At 43.7% G+C, this 21,357-nt stretch overlaps 1 protein-coding gene across 1 annotated transcript; it reads right to left on the bottom strand.

The window, feature by feature from the left end:
- Window positions 1–2,639: 2,639 nt before the first annotated feature.
- On the bottom strand, window positions 2,640–13,607 carry wnt11 (wingless-type MMTV integration site family, member 11). Its single transcript, XM_042093646.1, has 6 exons — window positions 13,395–13,607; window positions 12,043–12,250; window positions 10,573–10,805; window positions 8,735–9,018; window positions 7,620–7,912; window positions 2,640–4,100 (listed from the first exon to the last, which is right to left on the bottom strand). Exons 2-6 carry the CDS (start codon window positions 12,111–12,113, stop codon window positions 3,926–3,928), a joined length of 1,056 nt encoding a protein of 351 aa, XP_041949580.1. The 5' UTR covers window positions 12,114–12,250; window positions 13,395–13,607; the 3' UTR covers window positions 2,640–3,925.
- Window positions 13,608–21,357: the final 7,750 nt, after the last annotated feature.

A 21,357-nucleotide genomic window follows, 5' to 3' on the forward strand; every position in this document is an offset into this window, starting at 1 on the left:
CTAGGCCCCCCCCCCCCCCCCCAAACTGGTGCCTGTGGCCAACCAGGGGAAATGGGAATATGAGTGAATGACGGGCCCTTGAGTCTGTCTTCAAGCCGGGTTGGTGAAGCGAAGTGAAGGCCCCTCTACTCTTTTTCTTGCATCACAGCTTCCTCTGTCGTCTGCATTTATCCACATTTCCTAAAGTAAAAAAGAAAAAAAAAAAACATTCCTCCACACCCTCCTCCCAATTTCTGTCACCACTATAACGACCCTGTGGTGACATCCCGCTGACCTACGACCAGTCCAGAGAGATAAACAAAGGTTTAGTTGAGCTGGGGATGCTCTCGCACCACGGCAACTTCATTTCAGCACGAGAGCCACAGAGCTTCACGGTATGTACAGTTTAAAGAACCGAGGGGTGATATACAACAGCGTTGTTTCCCTTTGCGCGGACAGGGTTACAAATGACTCGGCGGCCGGCGAGTTTTCCGCAGTGAGCGTGAAAACATGATCATTTGTCTTGGAAGCTGGCGGTCGCAGCATGAGAACACTTGTGGATCTACGACAGCGGCCTGCCTCTCTTGGCTGGACTGACCTGGCTGGCGGAGAATGCACGACTCTGGGAGGAATTCGCTCGGAGGTGTGCTTTCATCAATAAAACACTCCACTTCACAAAGTTCCCTCTAATCACTGAAGCATGTCTCCATACTGACACACACTCACACACACCTATGCTAAGGTTACTAAATCTCACTGAGGGTAAAGATACATGGAGCAACACTTTGAGCAAAGTTTCCTTGCAATGACTTGACAGGTTCCTGATGTTATGATTAGATGATTAGATGAAGTTACCTGTTGAGGATGGAAGTTCTCCATATAAGAATGTGTTGCCTAACATCAGGGAACGTGTCCACACAACATTGACCTTTCAAAGCAATCAACAACATTGCTCAGAAATTTGCCCTGTAAGTCATTGAAGCTTGAAGTTGGTGTGTGTTGAGGACAGTTGGTGAACTATGCTTGTTGGTCTCAGCAGATAGATAGCACAGCAGCACTTAAATGCCCGCTTGGTGCTATGTGGGTGCTCTGGATGTGTTTGCTAATGTTCTGAGCCAAAAGGCTAATCCCATTTCCCCATGCATTCTGCTTCTCACATGCCATATCAGGACCACTTGAGAGATAGTGCCAGACAGAAAGACAAAGGCTGGGCTGGACTCAAGGATTGCTGTGATGAGCTTTACTATAGTCATTCACAGTGTGCTACTACTACCAAAGGCTGTCTTATAAATCGACTTTCTTTTGGAAAGGGAGTGATGTTGAACTTAATACTTAAAGGAGTGGTTCAGGATTTTGGACATAGGACCTCATTTCCAAGTTAGCAAGTGTGATATTTATCAGTGGAGACCGTTTTCAACATGTTTCATCCAGTCCTAATTGCAAAGTTCGCAGGTGATAGGCTAGCGCAAGTCATCAGTATGTGTTAGCCTGCCACTAAAAACAGTCTTACCCACTCCAAAGTACACCCGAGGCAAATTCCAGACAATTGATGTAAATGTCTGTGTTGATAGAATAGTGTTAGAAATAAAACTACCCTTGCGCCACATTGCAATAGTTATATTTGTTCCCTGAAGTTGGTAGTAGGCACATAAGCAATGGCAGCGGCGGACTGATATTAATTAGGCTACTACTAGGTATCCCGATTGGAGTGCGCTTGTCTGTTTATAGCCCTTTCCATTAGACTCGTAAATCATCATACACCCGCCCGCACAACATGAACGAATGAGTTGCTAGAGGAGCACTGGGGTTTTTAGTCTTTTTGGGAAGAACATGCCACCAGGGCAGCTGTCTCGTTGGTGTTGGACATTGGTCTAGAACACCCTCATTCCCTCAAGTACCCTCAAGTACTCTGAGGTAAAGAGGGCGTGCCTGTGTGAAATGCCGCAAGAAAGCTGGGTAATTTACACGTAACAACTCGGGCGACGGATTTACAAGTCTAATGGAAAGGGCCATTACTTTTCGGCGTAGTACTACTAACTGGAGCAAGTATAATTCCGCCGCTGCTAAGAAACTAGTCCCTCAAAATATAATATAAGACTAATATAATATAAGACTGTTATATTGATATACATACTGATGACTTGCGCTAGCACCTGCGAACTCTGCAACTAGAAGGACTGGAGGAAACGTGTTGAAAACGGTCTCCACTGATAAATATCACACTTGCTAACTTGGAAATGAGGTCCTATGTCCAAAATCCTGAACCACCCCTTTAATAACCAAGGTGAAAGCATTGGATGGCTTTCTCAGGTGAGCAGTTCCAACCATGGCATGTGCTACTGCAGCGCGAGCCAACATGAGGTTGTGTGACAGGCAGACCCTTTCCCAGGGTCTCAGTGTTTACGAGACGGCTGCTTGCTGGCCTTCACACTGAACCCAAATTACAAGTGTGTCTGCTGATTTATTGTCTGTGAAGGTAATTGAGTTAGATTGTTATTTGTTCAAGGCCCTAAAGAAAAGTAATTAATGACAGCACTGCTCCAGGCAATTATAAAACAATTAACGTGCCATTCGTGTGCTACACTTTCTCTCGTTTCACGAAGCCAGACTACTATGAAATAGCAAGAAATAAAAAATCATGATTGTCAAGATTGTGAAAGTTTGGTAAAGAATCTTTAATTAGTTTATAAATATCTTTGTTTTTAATTCAGCTTACAAAAAAACAGTACAGTATTTACATCCACATAGAAGTGGTTCCATTATGTGGTCGTACTAAAGCCCACACACTTGCTCTGAAAGGGTTAGCAATAGGTTCCCCGCCCCCCGATACCTGCGAACCTTGGCCCGGATATGAACCAGATCAGGCTAAGTTCTGCCGGATCTGTGCAACATCAGGATCAGACCCATTCCCAAGCTGGTTTCTATCAGGGGGCTTCCATTGTGTTTTACACGCAAAAAAATAAAACATTGCAAACACTTACAGATCCTTGTCCTTCTGCCAGAGCAGACAACATAAAAATGCAGATATTTCCCCAAAACATGCCTCAGACCTGAAAAGTTAATAGAGCTAAAATTGACAGTTTCAAGTCTGAGAATTGTTCTTGAAATTCCCTTTGCAGCACCTCTTTTCCACTCTCACTCTTTCTTTCTCTCTCTCTTTCTATCTTTCTGTCTTTTTCTCTCTCTCCTTTGAGTCTTTCAGTCTGTGTTCTGTCAGTTGGAGAAGCGAAGTACCATTTGAAATGAATACCCAAGGATTTCCTCAGACCTCGGCCGAATCCAAGATACAGTCCTGAGGAACAGAACATGGTCCAAGGCAGAATCAGGCAAACTGGGGATAGACATCGCCTGATATCCAGCCATATAGATACCTCAGGACTTCCTTTAGAATTATATCCAATGTAATCTCATCTCGCTAAAGCTGTACGTTTCTGGTGTCCTTGTATAGAAAGAGCAAGAGCATTTGGCAAGCAAAAACAAAAAAAAGGACGGTGGTCTTTTCAAAAAAAGAAAGGCATTGGCACAACACCTCTGTTCTGGTTTGTAAAATTGGAAAAAAAAAGTCCAGCTTTTTGGGTTGTGCATTTTGTTAAAAAAAAAGTTTCTCAAAGAAAAAAATATACACACTGAGAAGCTTAAGAGAAAATTAAGCCTTCTTGGTATCATAGTGCTTTGGTTATCTGCAGGGGTGAGAATGGTTGAGTTGGTGTCGTTGCTGCGTGGAGGTAGGAGGGGAGGGCTGTCTGGATAAAGTGGACCCAAGGGAGCTGGGCTGTTGCTGGGGCATAGCCAGGGTCAGGTGGGGGTGTTGAGGGGTGGCTGTGGACAGATGAGGGATGGATGTGGCTCGACAGGCCGAGGAGGGTTGGGTTGGGGTTCAGGGTGAGGAAGAGGAGGATGAAGAGGAGAAGAGAATGGGGCGAGGCTCTCCGAGAGGCGCGGGCGGTCACTTGCAGACGTATCGTTCCACAGTCCTCTCGCACTTCTTGCAGGTGACGTAGCAGCACCAGTGGTACTTGCAGTGGCAGCGCTCCACCAGCTGCTCCGAGTAGGGGTTGTAGCCACGGCCACAGCACATCAGGTCACAGCTGTCACTCCCGCTGGACGTTTTGTTGCACTGTCTGTGAATGGGCGGGGAGGAGAGAAAGAAAGAAGGAAAGAAAGAAAGGACGGGGGATGGTGAGAGAGAGAGAGAGAGAGAGAGAGAGAGAGGTGGAGAGAGAGAGAGAGAGAGAGAGAGAGAGAGAGAGAGAGAGAGAGAGGTGGAGAGAGAGAGAGAGAGAGAGAGAGAGAGAGAGGTGGAGAGAGAGAGAGAGAGAGAGAGAGAGGTGGAGAGAGAGAGAGAGAGAGAGAGAGAGAGAGAGAGAGAGAGAGGTGGAGAGAGAGAGAGAGGTGGAGAGTGAGATGGCATGAGAGATGAAAAGGGGTGGGAAAGAAAGACAAAAACAACCTTGAATACTTGGGATGCCTGCTATGAAACACTCCCACCTCTCAGCCACACAAATGAAAGCAGCCACTCCTGCAGCCAACCCCACTCAGTCCACTCACACTGGGGCCACATTTGCACCAGGAATCGCCAAAGACACACAGTCACTTATACAGATATATGTGCTTCTCCCGAGCAGGGGAATAATACCCAGGATGACCATTAAAGAGACGTCGTATTTCAAATACGCTCAGCTGAGGACTTAACACAGACGGGTCCTGACCCAGATAACAGCAGACCCTGGAGCGGGTCCAGATGTCGGTCTGGAGTGGTCCTGGTGAAATGGCGTGGAATCAGGCTTGGGATCAGGGTGGGACACTGACCAAACCTGCTCCAGCGGTGGCCATTATCTGGGGAAAGGGGAGGGTGGGAGTAGAGAGTTCTAAGGTGGGGGTCTTCTCATTGACTGAAGCCTGGGGCGCTCTCTCTTTAAGCAGGCCGGGAGGGAACAGCCCCTGTCATAAATCATACTGAATACACCAGGGATCCCTGTGTGCTATGCAGGCCCTCTCCACATAAGTGCAGTGTTTTCCAATTGAGAAGCATTAATGGCCTCAGTGGTGAGAGAAAGGCTGGGGTGGTGGTGGGGGGTGGGGGGGGTTGCTGGCTAAGCCGAGGGCAGATTGTCTGAGGGGCAAGCAGAAGGGGGTTATCCTAAAGTAGGACAGACCTGTTGCACTCTTTCTCTCTCTCTCTCTCTCTCTCTCTCAGAGGCAGCTGACAATACCTAAATATGGCCATCGCTTTCAAGAAAGAAATATTTTTTTTCCCATTCTCAAGACTACATCAAGTGCCTGTCATAAGGGAGAACTCACATTAAGGATAATATTTTTGTTGACTCGGCTTCCCTCGCTAGTTTGACTTCTCGGCTGTGCGTCCGTCATTGGCCTTGTCTCCCCAGCTGGACGGCACAGCACTGCATTTGTTGCTTTAGTGATAATGATCATCTCTAAGCCTGTGGGATGTTATTAGGATAGAGGACTGTTTTCATAAAGCACATACTCTAACATCCTGACAAGCCGCAGAAAAAGAGCCATCCGCGCGAGCTGCACCGTGGAAGCACGCCTAGGGCCCCCCTGGCCAGACATGTTACTCCCCTGGCAAGTTAAGAGCAACAGAGGCTGAAGGGATCCTGCTAAAGAGGTGTTGGGGATCGGAGGTTAATGTCCAAACACAGTGAGATTAGCACGCTGTCTGTAAAATAATAGACACTGCGTGGTGGAACACACTGATTCATCAACATGAGGGAGAATCGGGGTGGAATACTTGGGAGGTTTCCTAATTGTCAGACTGGACGGCTAATGACCTGTTTGGACAGGACCACTAAGGCAAATGGAACTCAGAATAGAACCTTTAAGAGATTGCAAGGACCACCACAGTAGTAGCACACACACACACACACACACACACACACACACACACACACACACACACACATGTACGGACACACATCTATATATACACATACACACACACACACACACACACTTCAGACACTGGGCCGTCGACAGAGCCTAATGATTACAGAAAGCAGGAGTGGCTTGTGAGCACACGTAAAGCCCTAAATATAAGCCTATGGAGCATGTGGCCGTGGCTTATCAGGCAGCGGGCAGCGGACGCTTCGGACATGCTGAGTGCACCTGACACACTGCATGACTGCATGTCTTGGAGGAGGGAGGAGGCAAAGGAGAGAGAGGGAGAGAGTGGGGGGGGGAGAGAGGGAGATAGAGAGAGAGAGGGAGAGAGTGGGGGGGGGGAGGGAGAGGGAGATAGAGAGAGAGAGGGAGAGAGTGGGGGGGAGGGAGGGAGATAGAGAGAGAGAGGGAGAGAGAAGGAAAGAGAGAGACAGGCGGTGAGAGAGAGATGGACAGAGACAGAGGGTGAGAGAGAGAAAGAGAGAGACAGAGTGAGAAAGAGAGTGAGTGAGAGGGTGAGAGAGAGAGAGAAGGACAGAGAGAGGGGCTGAGAGCGTGGTCCACATGCCTGTGTCAGAATGGCTCCCTCTTAGACGCCAGTCTCAGAAGCATGCACACAGAGGGCCATCTCCACTTTTAGTGGAGGCATCTCAAGTGGCAATCAGTGGAGAGCTGCAGCCCCAGCAGTGTATAGGTCTATTAACACATGTGTGTGACATACATGACATACAACAGCAGACATACATACGGCGGCTGTCATTGGTCAAATAAACCACCGAAATTTAATTGCTGTCGGTCCCTAATTACTTTTGCGACCTTGTCAATGGACCCCCTCTCAATGACCCCCCCCCCCCCCCCAGAAACAGTTACATATAACCAGTACAACAAACCCCTATATGCACTGGTACTTTTATCATAACAAAATCCTTGTGGAACCATTTCCTATATTGGATCTATAGCATCAGTTGAGTGCACTCTGCCCAAGAATAACTGCATTAGTCATTTTGTCTGATAAGGACCCAATTAGGTCACGGTCCGAATGGGCATGTCAGCGACACGTGTGTGGACATACCACAGGCCGCTTTCACGGCCTGCTGCCTTTATCAGGGCCTTTCCAAACAAAATGGTGCCAGCCAGGAGAAAATGAGCCGCTTAATTAAGTCAACATCCTGAACACGCTGAAAGACACAAGGCCCACTATGGAAAAACAAAGTGAGTGTGTGCCCTGTGTGTGTGTCTTTGTGTGTGTGTGTGTGTGTGTGTGTGTGTGTGTGTGTGTGTGTGTGTGTGTGTGTGTGTGTGTGTGTGTTTGTAAATGGAGGAGGTCGCCATTAGAGAGAACTCCTCTGCATTTCTGAGTGTGCTGAGACTATGAATCAGCAATGGCCAGACTTAGTGTCTGCAAAAGGAACTACAGATGAATGTTCTGTATACAACATTCAATATTTGATTTACCATTATATATTTGCTACAACTGTAGCCCTGATTTGAGTCAATGTAAAGCTACATTTCCAAGAACTTTTTTGTAAGAATCAGTCACCTCAAAAACAAACATTTATGCACAAAAATACGCCCAGCCAAACACTCAGACACACGCCCCACACACACACACACAACACACACACACACACACACACACACACACACACACACACACACACACACACACACACACACACAGAAACACACACACGCACACACATTTACTTTCCATGACACCCAGAGCATTTCCCACTCACCGGTCTTGTGTGCCGAAAGAGCCCAGCTTGTCGTTCTTGGCACAGAAGTCCGGAGAGCTCTGCAGGTAGACCAGCTCGTTCTCCCTGACCGGCCGGACGTCGATGTCTTTGGGCACCAGCTGCTTGCGGGTGCCCATCGGCCGGTGCACCACCTTGGTGGCCGACAGGTACTTGGTCTTCAGGTCCATGGCCACCTCCTTGAGGTCCTGGAGACCCCTCCAGCAGGTGCGGATCGAGCAGGAACCGGACACGCCGTGGCACTTACACTTCATCACCAGAGCGTCTCTCAGAGCCTAGTCACACAGAGGATGGAGAGAAGATGTGTCATTCTGTCAATACAAAGTACCAGCGAACAGTATAACACCACATTTTCCCAATACAAAACCATCTCTACATAACAAGAACATTTTTAAGAGACTTCGCACAGAGGCGAAAATGCTTTTGATTTTCTCTGCTATATACCAATTTCCTAGCCTGGAAAATCCAGACCCTGGTAATCTAGAAAGATTAAGGGTCTGGCCACGAATGATGAAAATGTCCCAACCTCGAGGGGCGGCACCAAGCATGCATTTGAAAATCTCACTGCACGCAATTGGATAACACTACGACCAATGTTTACTGACTGATTCGTTGCAGCGCTGTCGTCATCTGTTTAGTTCGCCTCTGGCCCGCCTATATCAGATACACATGTGATTGGTTCCTCGCGATGCAAGGGGTAAAAGTAATGTGCATCATTACTCATTGCCAGAGTGTCTTGCAGAGACAATTCAAATTGTGCTCTCGCGAGAACTCTGGATTTCCAGGGTACCAATTTCCATTATGTTTACTACTATTTGCACCTGGTATTGTGTTTTGATATTTGACATTCCTTCTAACTAGTTGCTGCCTTTCTTGGCCATGGCTCACTTGGAATAAAGTAGAGACTTCTGTTTCATTGTAATACCCTGGTTAAACAAAGGATTAATAAAAGGTCAGGCCCACTGCTGCAAAATGGTTTATCACTTAGGGGTCTCTACAACAGTATATTGTTTTATTGTTACACTGGACTGTTCTTGTACTTGGGGAAAAGGGAAGTGGAGGAGGGGAGTGGACAGTTGAATAAATGGTTACTGCACCTGCCGTCCCACTTCACTGTTGTGCAGGTGCATGAGCTTGTTGGCGTGCGAGCCGCCAGACTTCTTCTTCATCTTCATGGGCGCGTCGGAGAACTTGGAGCCCACCACCAGGCCGAAGTGCAGGTTGTCTGCACAGCCGCCCCAGCGGTAGCCCGGCTCGGGAATCTCGCCCGGGATCGGCCCGCACGTGCACAGCTTCAGGTCACCCGACGTGCACGCCCGCGCTATGGTGTGGCTAATGGCCGCCGCTGACAGTGCGTACACAAACGCCGCCTCTCGCGTACCTGCATTACACATTACACAAGACAAAAGGAAAAACACAAGAGCTGAATATACATAGATAGATAGATAGATAGGTAGATAGATATATACTTTATTTATCCTGAGGTTAATGTATGTATATTCATATGCATAGTAGACAGCATTCAAATAAACTGTTATACATATTGCAGCCTGTCTTTTAGGTTAGGACTTCTGAAGGGTATGTGTATGTGTGCCTGTTTTGATAATGGATTATGTGCACAGTTTTTTGGCCTGAAAACTTTTAAGCGGCGAAAAATGAATGTCCAATTTGTTTTCCATGGCAATCTTAGAGTCTGACGCGGACAGCTGAGGTTTCTAAAGAAAGGGAGATGCGTGCTGGCACAGTGCTTTCTCCCTTCTGGACAAGGTTTTTCTTAAGAAGGCAAGCCAAGGCTGTTCGTCTCCACCACCTAGCCCAGAGGACCACTGGACCATAACAAATGACCATTGATCCATACAAGTCTCTTCCTTGGCATCAGTACCAATCACGTGTCTTTCTTGGTCACATCTTAACTTGAGAAGAACTCACGAAAGTAAGTCTCTCCACAAACCTAATTGATGAATTTACTTAATCTGTTTAATATGGTACACAATTTCTTTTATGGGGCAATATTTTACATGGTCGCCTGACTGCAAACAGTGAGGCAATTATGTGAACACATCTGGTGCTGAACAGAACACCGGATAAAATGTGTTTGTGTCCTGTCTTAGCTGCCAAACTCAATCCTATCTCCCCCTTTGCAGAATGAAATCTATTGTTGGGCATCATGAAAAACAAGCTGGTTTCACACTCTCTGTCCAAGTACATGACCACATCAAACACCAGAGAGAGAGAGAGAGAGAGAGAGAGAGAGAGAGGGGGGCTTTGTGCAGGGATGGTTTGGGAGCGGTATCATTTCAAGGGATGGGTGGGCGGCCTGGTGGTTGGACGCACTGGTCTTTTACTGAGCAGCAGTACAGCAGTGCACAGTGTCCTTTTACGTTGGCACATTTAACATTCCTCTGTGAACGGCGAGACCACCATCAGTGGCCCTCAAAAGTCCCCCCTCTCCTCGTAAATTTTCCTCACAAACAATTGGACTTTCAGAGCCATCCGCCAACATCAATGGAGCTTTAAGGTATATATGGTCATGGAATGATTTCATAGCCTTCAGCCCTGACGTCTTTTTAAACCCCATCCACACAGTATATTTAAGAATTTAATACAATTTGTGTATTGTTTGGCAAATCTTTAAAACATGCTATTGGCCATTTCAATGCTTGTCATTTCATAGTAGGATGTCCATATTAAATATCAGACACTGCATGAGTCTGTAGCAAATCAGAGCCAGAACACACATGCTATTCAGCTAAATATGGCAGACACAGCAACATGTTCGCTTCAGACTCTCTCTGATCTTCCCCGAACAGCCAGGACACTTCCCCCTACATTAAACCAGGTATCTGAATCAGAGTCTGGTCCCCAGCCTCCTCGTGACCAACTGACCCCTCTAACCCTCACATATGCTGAGAGTCAGGTCCATTCAGAACAGTACCTCGCTCCAGGTCTGGCAGGTACTTGGGCGAATCGATGGACGAGCAGTTCCATCGCATATCTGTAAAGGTCTTCTGGCAGGTCTTCTTGACCTCGCGGGCGGCATGGATGATGGTCTGCATGAGCTCCAGGTTGCTGCGGCACAGCTGGGCCTGGGAGTTGACCAGCCCGGGGAGCACCTTGCAGTGCTGGGTCTTGTTGATGTGCAAGCTGGAGGGCGTCTGGGACAAGGCCCTGGAATGGGGGGATGCATTTGTTAACAAACATACATTTGCATTGGTGAGCCCAAACACACCACTGGCAGACCAACTGATTATCAGACGCAACTTCACTTCACTGTTATATTATGAACAAGCCCATTTATATGACCTTCTACATTCAAAATAGAATATATGACATGCTTTCAGACGATGTCTATATGTAGGCCTACTTAAAAAGTACAGAAGAGAAGTGAATAATAGCACATTTCCTGGACCACTGTGCCTGACCACAGATGAGGAGGTTTTCGGACTGAAACAACCTCTTGTCTGAGCAACTGAGATGAATTTTGGCAGCACTGACCACAGCAACAGGTTTTAACTCAAAAGCCCAATCATAGTTAAACCTCCAGTCCAAATCTCCACACCCTGGGATGCCAGCATTAAACGATCAGAAGCCAATTAACTACACAAATTACCTACTGGAGCCTGCAGTGTGTTCCTGTGTCTTTTTCACATGAATTAGTTACCACCAACATTCCCTCAGCCTTGCGAAGCCCTTGGCCTGGTTTGGATTAGTTGCGACAGGGCCAGACCAGGGCTCCATGCCCAACGATAAACTACAAATACCTTCCTTACCCTTTTCTTCCCAGCGACCCCAGTCTCACAGGTGTTTATGGCTGCATCTGTTTCGTATAGCGGGCTGTACATTATCAAGACTGTGGTGGGAGAGTGCTCCACTAGTCAATGTAAATCTGGCTGCCTAAATCCCCAAACCTTTAAGTCCCGTGATGGCATCTGTTCTGTACAATAAATCATCTTGAAAGTTGTTGGAACAGTGGCGGCACACACACACAGTGAGATGTGTGTGCTTCGGAAAAAAAGGAGAGGGTCAATTAGTTACGACCCCTCTCTCTGATTCACATAAGAGAAACACGACAGACTTCGACAAAAATGGATTTCGGACACTTGAACTGTTCTGTTCAGAAGTAATGTTATTTAAACAGGATTTCCCCACACCCCTGAATTATCACAAACTGAATACACACCTTTGATAAGGCAACATAGATTAGTTCATTGAGGTCAGCTTTATTCCAAATGGAGCCTTTGATTAAGAGTGGTCAGGAGACTGGACTGAGGATCACTACAAGAGGGCAATAACATTGTAGGCTAAAGAAATCTAATTGCGGATGGAGAATACAAATTCCACAGTTAATCCGTTTCAGCTCCTGTTGCAAAACTGTACATGTATGGGGGGGATAAAGTGGACTCACAGCCATTTGATTCCACAGCATAACTGAGACAACAGCAGGATGAGATGGAGGATAAGAAAAGCTTTCTTCATTGCAACGGTGTAGACCCAGCAGGACAGCTCAGAAACGCAGGTGTGCTAATGGCTCCACAGGTTCTTGGCACGAAGAGAGGTGATCAAAAGTCGCCGGAGGTCATGGCACCAAAACTCTCTGTAGGTCTCCCTTCTGTCTGTCAGAATATGAATGAAGCTATAACATGACTGTAGCACAAGCGAAAGAGTTATAACATTCAGCTATACAACCTTCCACTTTACGCTCATTTCCTCTAGATCCGACTAGGTGAATGCAAGTTCAAACTTTCACTGAGTTCCTAACCTGATCTTCTGCATTATGCAGTAAAAGGCAATCTTTAACAATTTGTGACTACACACATGTTTGTTAGTTATTATGTAGCCTATATAACCATAGCCATAGAGTGTGTGTGTGTTGTTTGCTTTGAAAAACTTAAACGCCGCTGTTTAATTCTACTGTCCAATTCTAACATCATTTTCTTGTTGGTGATTTCATCTTGCTGTGAATTATCTTCGATAAATTATCGACAGAAAATCTTTCGCTTATGAATACAACCAGAGAAGCATGATTAATCTGCAGTTGCGCACAAAATAATTACCTCCATTATTCCATGATGAAATGTTGCTGTTTCTTAATGATAATAAGTAATTAAGGTGGCGTTTTAATGACTAAGGGCAAAAACAGTAGCCTGTATCGCCTACCTCCACCATATGACTGAACTGCACTCTGTCCTACATTCCACATAGCCTACATTTGCAAAGTATGTCCATAACCAAATAGCTGACATGACATGAACATAAATGTGGAGTCAACCATCATATCATCAATATGCTTTCCTCCAACTGTTGATCTCGCATATCAAAACAACCTGAAAAGAGTAGGCTACTCCAGGTAGGCTACATGAATCTGCATGATTTGCGTCTATCTTTAGAAGTGTAAAATCCAATGTTCTACTGCTAATGGATCATATAACACAACGTACACCTCTAAGAAGTACATTTATAAGTTAGCCCTGCCTCAGCCACACTCGGGTTCAAGCGTGGACAGTCTTTCTTTCGTAGCCTACTGTCCCAATTTATTTCTGCATGAATCACAAGTCCGTAGCGCAGAGCCAACCAACAATTCCACCTCTGACTTTACACGACAGTCCATGTGGTAGTATGTATGATAAAAAACTATACCCTACCAATTGTATAAACAGACTCATCCCAATCAGACCCTTCCCCATGCAGCTTAAGTTACAGTAAAACTCTCTCTACCCAAACTATGCGAGAATTGATCAACTCCAAAGTGCTACTCACTTGTATCACGCCGCCAGTGTTGCGCTCCAGGGTAATCCACAAATTATATCCTTTATCATTGAAGATCATCCATTAATAATCATTTGTAAATCCGCTGAATTCGTGTAAGCAATCCTGGAGAGGAAAGGGTATCGTTTAACTATCCAAAGAGTTATGTCCCGCAGATCTCTCCGCGCAGCTTACCCGTGCTGAGGAATGTGTCGAACTGACGGTGTAGATACAGCCGGAGTTTATATGAGCCTGTACGCCCCTTTGATCTCTCGCTGATGTCAGTCACAATTAGCATAACAAAGCGACTAAAATGTAGCCTTCCAAAGACTTCGAAATAGCACTACGACACGGACTCCTTTCATCGCAGTCTATGCAATCTAACTACAAACTTTAAGAAAGAAGACCGTAAGATGAGCCAAAACGCATCATAAAGAACATGTAGACGTGACCCATCGCCTATTCAAACAGGATAACACCAACTACTAAGAAGTTGAAAATATAGCCAAGAGTGACCTAACCGTGAACTACATTTTTCCTCATGATATGCAGGCTTGACAGTAGCCTAACTAATCGTTTTACAATCGAAATTGTTTTACAAGCGAGCAACTTCTAGTGTCGGAAAAATAACTAACGAATGGCGTCATTGCGAAAAGTTTGCATCTTTTATATAATTTAGGCATCCTTGGTCGCATCCATGATCTTAAAATCATTTCGGCCAGTCACACCTAACAAAGTCTTGTTTAAGGAATTGGACTAGGCTACTAATGAGACCAATAAAGATGCTGAAAAAGGTTAAATTAATTAATACACCTCATAGACAAATCGTGTGGCAAAATGTTCATAGTCTCATGGCTACCTGATATAGCAAAGATAAATACAGAGTTCTACATTTCTTTTTGTTCTTTATTTGCTTTGACTATCATCGCAGATTTATTGGTCATTTTATTGGGACATAGGAGTGGCTGGAAATGGCACTAAATAATAATAATAATAATAATAATAATAATAATAATAATAATAATTTTCATCAACAAAACATTTTTAAACTGAGTGCATTGTGGATTTTCTAGTGTTATACTGTCCCCAAAATCTGAATGTCAAGTAAGTAAATGGGAAAATCAGACCTAAAAAAGCATGTTGTAGTTGCATTTTAGACTTAATCAGTGTTAGGTTGATTAGAACAAAATGGTTGCATTTTTAAATTTAGTTGATGACCATGATTATTAAGCCTTACAGAGTAGTTAATTCAAACAAATAATATCTGACATAAACCAAGACAATGTAATTGGTTTGATTATTTATTTATTAATTTAGTTGTTAATTATACAATGTTATATATTGGCAAAACGCTTATAATGTTTTTTGGTTGTGTCCGCATTTCAGATAAAAATGATCAAAAAGTTGGTGCATTTATTCAAGTTTTGGTGCATTTATTCAAGTTACCTCAAGTTATTTTGCAGATATAGCCTATATGTGAACTTAAGATATGCAAACCTTTCCCTAATATGATACAGGGTATAGACCTAGTGCAGTGAAGTGTGCCAAAAGCAGATCTTCTTGTGGTTACGTAATACATCTGTGCGGTCTAGGGGTCTGTGGCACTGCAGCAAGTGTGACTTCTGACACCTTAGCTCTTGTTAAGTCTTTGAAAGGGCACTCAATTGGAAACTTCACACATGTCTATTTCTGTGTAATTGATTTAAAAATAATAGTAATAATCTAATATTTAGGGGTCATTTCATAGTCGATCCAACATGGCAGAAGGTAATAGAGAAATAAAGCAGAAACACACAACAATTTTGATAGTATAATAATATCTATATAAAACAGAATGTATTTATGTATAAACCTCCTCTTCAAAGCTGAGCAGCAACTCAGAAATCACTGGAAATATTAAGTGTTTGCTCATGTTACAAGCACATTAAAACACCATTAAAACAAGATACATTCACACATATGGAGCATCCAGCTGTTTTTCCAAATGGAATTACAGATGTAGTACAATGACAGGGACTGTGTTGAGTATATAAAAGTCCCTTCTTTTTTATTATTGAAGTAATTACACATTCCAGGACTCTCGTTTTCACTTGACGGAATCACTGTATCAACAGGCAGTCAATTATTTCTATTGCAAATTTACCACTGTCAGGAGAGTAGCCAGAATTCCTACTCAGCCTTAAGCATCTTGGCCCGGGCCTGATTTAAATTGACGACACAGACTGCTCTTCTTTTCCTCAACTTCATCCACATCCAGGTTTCCCCTTCATCTTTTTCTTTTAAGCAGATTCTCCCTGTCCTACAAAAATTAAATTCTGCTCAAAGAGCCTTCCCATTGAAAGGGACATTATCTTTGGCGTCATCAGTATATTGAAGATCATGTGTGCCATGCAATCATCACCTATGTGTTTGGAGGGCCAATGTTCAGGGGCTCTCTGAAGCATCTTGAGACCAAATTCATTGGTGATGGCACAGTATAAATGAATAATTCAATTTAATTAAATGTAATCAAATCCCTGTGCTGTCTGAAATAGGACAGCACAGCCGTGAGTTTCTCCTCTTCTAACTTCTAAGCGGTGCACACACACACACACACACACACACACACACACACACACACACACACAGAGACAGCCAGGCTCTCCATTCCATCCAAAGCCTGGTTCAACACGCAACCTCTTTGATCCGCCATCTCACCTTTCAGCAGTGAGACAGAGCAGCCCGTGGGTGGTGAAGAGGGGGCCGAGGACACTTCATCGGTTTATATAACCCAAATAACTGCTGAAGGAAAAAACATACATGTGTTTCAAATGAGTAATATTTGGTGGTGGTAATTCAGCTTAGAACTGCATGTTGTGTTACCCATGTTCATATTGTTCCCATGTTCTTATTTGTCTCTCTCTGCCTCGCTTTGTGTGGGTGTGTGTGTGTGTGTGAATGTTTCCCTATGAAAGGACACCTACATTGTAGACGACATTGTAGACACAGCTCATCTAATATAATATCTATTTACATCACATTACTTACATTTGAAATGTATGAATTGGACAAATAAATAGCAAAAAACACAGAATAATTCTGAAAAATGAATAACCAGCATCAGCATTAGACTACACCATAGCTTGTGTAAACCTTTAAAAAATAATCCCTGTGTTTTTCCCACGCGTAGCGTCCAGAGGCCGGGTCCATGAGTGGCAGCAGTCTGGAGCCACAACAACAGGCCTGCCTTTGCCTGCCTGCCCCTACCTGAAGCCTAATCTGGCACAGCAGAGGCTGAGGTCACTACTGAGGGCCATGTCTGAATGTCTGTCAGGTTCCCACCTCAACCCCCCTATTGTTTCGCCTATCTCCGAAGATCAGAGAGCGAGGGAAACATCCAAAGATGTGCCACAGCGAAGCGAGCTGAGAGATAACAGGCTTTTATTCCTGAGCACCGAGGTCTCTGGGATGAATGGGCCGACAGTCAGAACTTTTTCCCTCTGTGTCTGACCCGGCTCAGTCAGTCAGTCAGTCCGGTGAATCTGGTTCCAGTTTTAGAGAAGCGCTGTACTTCATCTCTGATTTCCTCCCCGGCTACGTGAGACTTATTTTTACAGTGACACAGGCTTGTGTAGGTTACTCATCTCCTTCATAAATCATTACCAACTGAGCTAAGCCTGCTCTGTAGAGGCATTTAAAAACGAGAGGATGAATAGAAAGTCCTGTTCTTTTTTTGACTCCTTTGTTCTGCATTAAGTTTGGCAGCTCAAGTTAAACATTCAATCTTGTTGAAATGAATGGAAATAAATAAGCAAAAAGAAAGAAAGACAGACAGAAAGCAAGAAGGAAAATGAAACAAAGAAAGGGCAAAGAAGTCAAATTTTCAAAAAGAAGCTCATATTGACTGTGCTCAAAGCCCCCATTAAGGCACATAATGAGCTATTGATCAAGAATTAGGGAGTTATGCCCTGCATGCCTGCACCAGTTGTGTCAAAACACAAATGGTTCTGAAAGTGGTCATTTCAAATACAGCACACAGAAGTTTTAGGTTTATGCGCTGTCTTTTACAGCATGATGGAGAGGCTGTTGTTGAGTGAGTGTTTGAACTTTGAGGAAATACATCATTAAGAGTGCACCAACACCACGTCTACACAGTTTGTTTTAACTGGGGCAGCACTGGGGTTTTTTCGGTGCTCATTCGTCCGAGATCTCCCCTTTAATTGGGCAATCAGTGAAAAACAAATACTGAATTAATTAAGTGTCTGAGAACTCCTACGAACAGAAAGTATCAATGAAGGGTTTAAACCAAACAAACGAACCAAAAACAACTTTTAAAATGACTTTCAATATTCTGCTTCGGAGATGTATGCTTTGGTTGTGGTTTCATGCTGATATGGGAAAGGGGTAGTTCCTGTTGCATGAGTGCAGATAAAAATATGTGCTGCCTTACAGAAAAGTTCCCTGAATCTGAAAAAAGTTCCTTTTGTGGGAAAGGCTTTTCACAATGAAAGGGGACTAAGTGACAGACTAAGCAATAGTTCTGTCTTTTCTGCCAGTATTGTTCAGTTTGGTGACGTGAAGTGATTTGGTGTGTTTTCAGGTGGTCCGGCTTGAAAGCACCTCACAGCAGGGATCACTTGAGAGAAAATGAGGAGGGCAGTTCAATTGAGATTCCTCCAGTGCAGATTGGACCAGGTCTTGGGAGTCCACCATTTGTTTCATGAGTCCTCTTCAAGGGCCTCCCCTGGCCCTTTAATGTACCAGATGGAAGGTACTTTTGAAAACATTTCATGTGGTCTTCAATGGGTGCGTCCCACTATATGGCACTGCCATTACAGTTCCTTTTGACTTATTCTATTTCAGACACGTTTGCATGACAGGTTGCTACAAAGAGAAGTAGAGAGTTCAGAGAAATTGCTTATTTAAAGCATGGGAGGACCAGACCTATTAGATTGCTGATATGCTAGCATTGAACTTTAACCTATAATGCACAACTAGAGAACATATTTTTGGCATGCAGGCTCCAGTCACATATTGTTATTGCTTTTTCATGGCTTATTCTGTCTCACTCTTTCTCCTTAACATACACGGGAAAGAAAAACAGGAAGACTTATTTGTGTGCAGTTACACAATTACGTCTGTGCTTGATCCCTTTGCATGAGAATGATCAAATTGGTGGGAGATGAAAAACAAGAAAAAATAGAGATTCATTCCCAAACCAAATGATTACAAGATAATAACAAGCCACTACCCCAATTGATTACACTTGATTAACATGTACAAACTATCGTTATTTGGTGGTTGTAGTCAGTCTGCTTTTAAAAAATCCCAGTATGTGTAATATGTTTGTGGAAATGCTGAACTAAGGAGAGGGAAAGAGCATAGAGCTATGACAAAGGCCAATTGCCTATGCTTTACGTGTGACCACAAGCAACACAGAAAGGCAACCATGTCAGTGATAACTTATATCTGTGCTATATTGGTTTATAAAAGAGGATGGGGCAATAAATTGAACAATAGCTCAATTGTCATCTGTGTACATCTGTTTCATATCAATATTCTTCTGGAATCAGAGGGGGTGGAATGAGATATGATGCTAGAAGCTGACAGAAAGAGAGAGAAAGAGAGAGAGAGAGAGAGAGAGAGAGAGACCCAAATCCACGGTGAAAATGGGTTACCAAAGCAGTAACCTAATCACCTTAAATCACAAGGTAATCCCACTTGCTCTCCCTGAGCATAGACAGTAAGCACATGTACTCCTGTAGGTCACAATGGCGATCAGTCACAGAGTTTTCATGCTGTTGGAGGATGGAAAGGGCCGAAGGAGGCATTTCAAGAATCCGTGGTAGTCTTGCAATTGAATCTATATCTTGATCTAATCTGTGGATAAGAAGGTCTAACAGGCATGAGAACCTTTTACTTGCAAGTCATGATCATGATCTAAATTTAAATCATGAATTGTATTCAGGACTCCTCTACAACAAGCTGATGGATGGCAAAATTTCAATTTGACGCATTAAATAAGGCTTAGGTTTCCGGGTGTAACCAGCGCAACTTCACATAGCAATAACTAAAACCAAATGCTCTATTTGTTGGTGGTTCTGAACTCTAGAGAGGGCCTCCATTTCTTCCCTGAGAGGAAACCTTGAAACAAAATCCACTTAAGCCTTCTGCCTCTGCCTCCAGAGGCTAGTTAAACCCTCTCTGTGTATGGACACGATTACGGGGTGCCACAGGTCTTACACGGGCCCGAACCTTGGCTTCCAGCAGGAAAACCAGTGCGAAAGTTCAATTAGGGCAATTCTTGGCGTTGCCAGGATTGTAAGATGGCACCAGGGGTAAAAATGGGGGCACCACTTACCCCTGGGCGGGGTCACGTCAGGCAGCTGAAGAATGGCCCTCATCTGGAGAGGCCATCCATCCATTCATGAGCACATTTTTATTTTGGTTCTAGTAATTATGTTAAGTTTTCACATTACAGTGTTCATGGTATATCCTGTAACAAAATACACTGAAGTAAAAATTACATAGTATTTGTCATTCAATACTAAAGTACCCAGAGTATCTAAGGGCGCTTCATATAAAGTCATGTTAAGTTAGTAATAGTATTCATCATTCAATTTAAAAAATACACCCCGAGTATCTAAGGGCAATATACAAAATATTCAGTCTATCTTTGTGTGATAATAAGAAATCAACAGAGGAATTTCAAGATGAAAGAGTGGGGCTGACCGGAGTGGAATAGGGCTTTTGAGCCGTGTGGGTGCTGTGGTAGTCTGGATTCTTAACTGCTGGAGTCAGCCTCAGCAGAGAGCGTTAGTCTTCTGCATTAATCCCGTCTGCAAACAGGCCTTGGTCAGGATCCGTTTGCTCAGGGGATGACCACAGTACAACACAGACAAGACACGCTGATGCTCCTTTCACACCAAGCTGGGTAGCAACAATCGAGCCCTTGTGCGAGGGAAAGCGAATGCCTTGGTGTTTCAGCTCGCAGGGACAATGCGTGTCCGTCTGAAGAAGGTGAAATCACAGATCTGTGGGTCGAGGATGCTCCACATCACGAGACAAAGAGAAACGCGGCTCAGTGAGGGAGCCTTTCAGCGAGACGATAAGGAGGCACACCAAAGCTTTTTAAAATACAGTAGGCTCATGTTTAAGGAATTCCACCAAGGCAAAATCTCCACTAACAGGGTTTTTTTCTTGGAAAGGGATGAAGCTCATGCAAAAAAAAAAAATGCTGCCAAGACTGTGACTAAACTACATAAACTCTAAAATTAAAACATTTTAATTAAATCAAGTAGGACCAATGGCTTCAATTACATTGCTTTATAAATTTAATTATAAAATAAATACAAATAATAAATAAATAAACTTAAATATAGCCTTAGAATTTTACACACTTATGGTTATAAAAGCTGAAACAGTTGAACTCGATATCCATTGTGCTTAAAGTCTAACATTAACCAAAAATTCCACTGGAAGCACAAACACTGACTATCTTTAAAAAATGTTCTTTGCCTTATCAATTTTATGTTATTACTATCCATTTTCTACTGGACATCATGCCAATTTGATCGCCAGAAGAAGATATGAAATCTCTTGGGCTCAGAAACTGTTTCCAGTTTCACAGTGATGCTATTTAATTAATAATTTATTTATTTGTTAAGCTATTTGCAGAGTTTTGAGCTGCAGTGGTTCAGCTTGACATCAAGGCTTCTGGGATAAAATAAATATTAGCTACAAGCCGTTTCAAACTTATTTAGCATTTTCAAGAATAGAGGAATCCTCTAAACACTTTAAACATCAATTTTCTCTGAGAGAAAAACACTAACTCTTCGAATCTTTCTCTTAACTCCTCATTCTGAATTTCCCTCAATTTTACAACCTTACAGTTAACCATAACAAATATTTTACATTTTTTAGATGAGTACATTTGACATTGGATACAGTAATGAATCGTGATTACATTAAGCAGCCTACTAGTAATAACACTCAC

Source organism: Alosa sapidissima, chromosome 5 (assembly GCF_018492685.1).
Source record: "Alosa sapidissima isolate fAloSap1 chromosome 5, fAloSap1.pri, whole genome shotgun sequence".
Lineage (NCBI taxonomy): Eukaryota > Metazoa > Chordata > Actinopteri > Clupeiformes > Clupeidae > Alosa > Alosa sapidissima.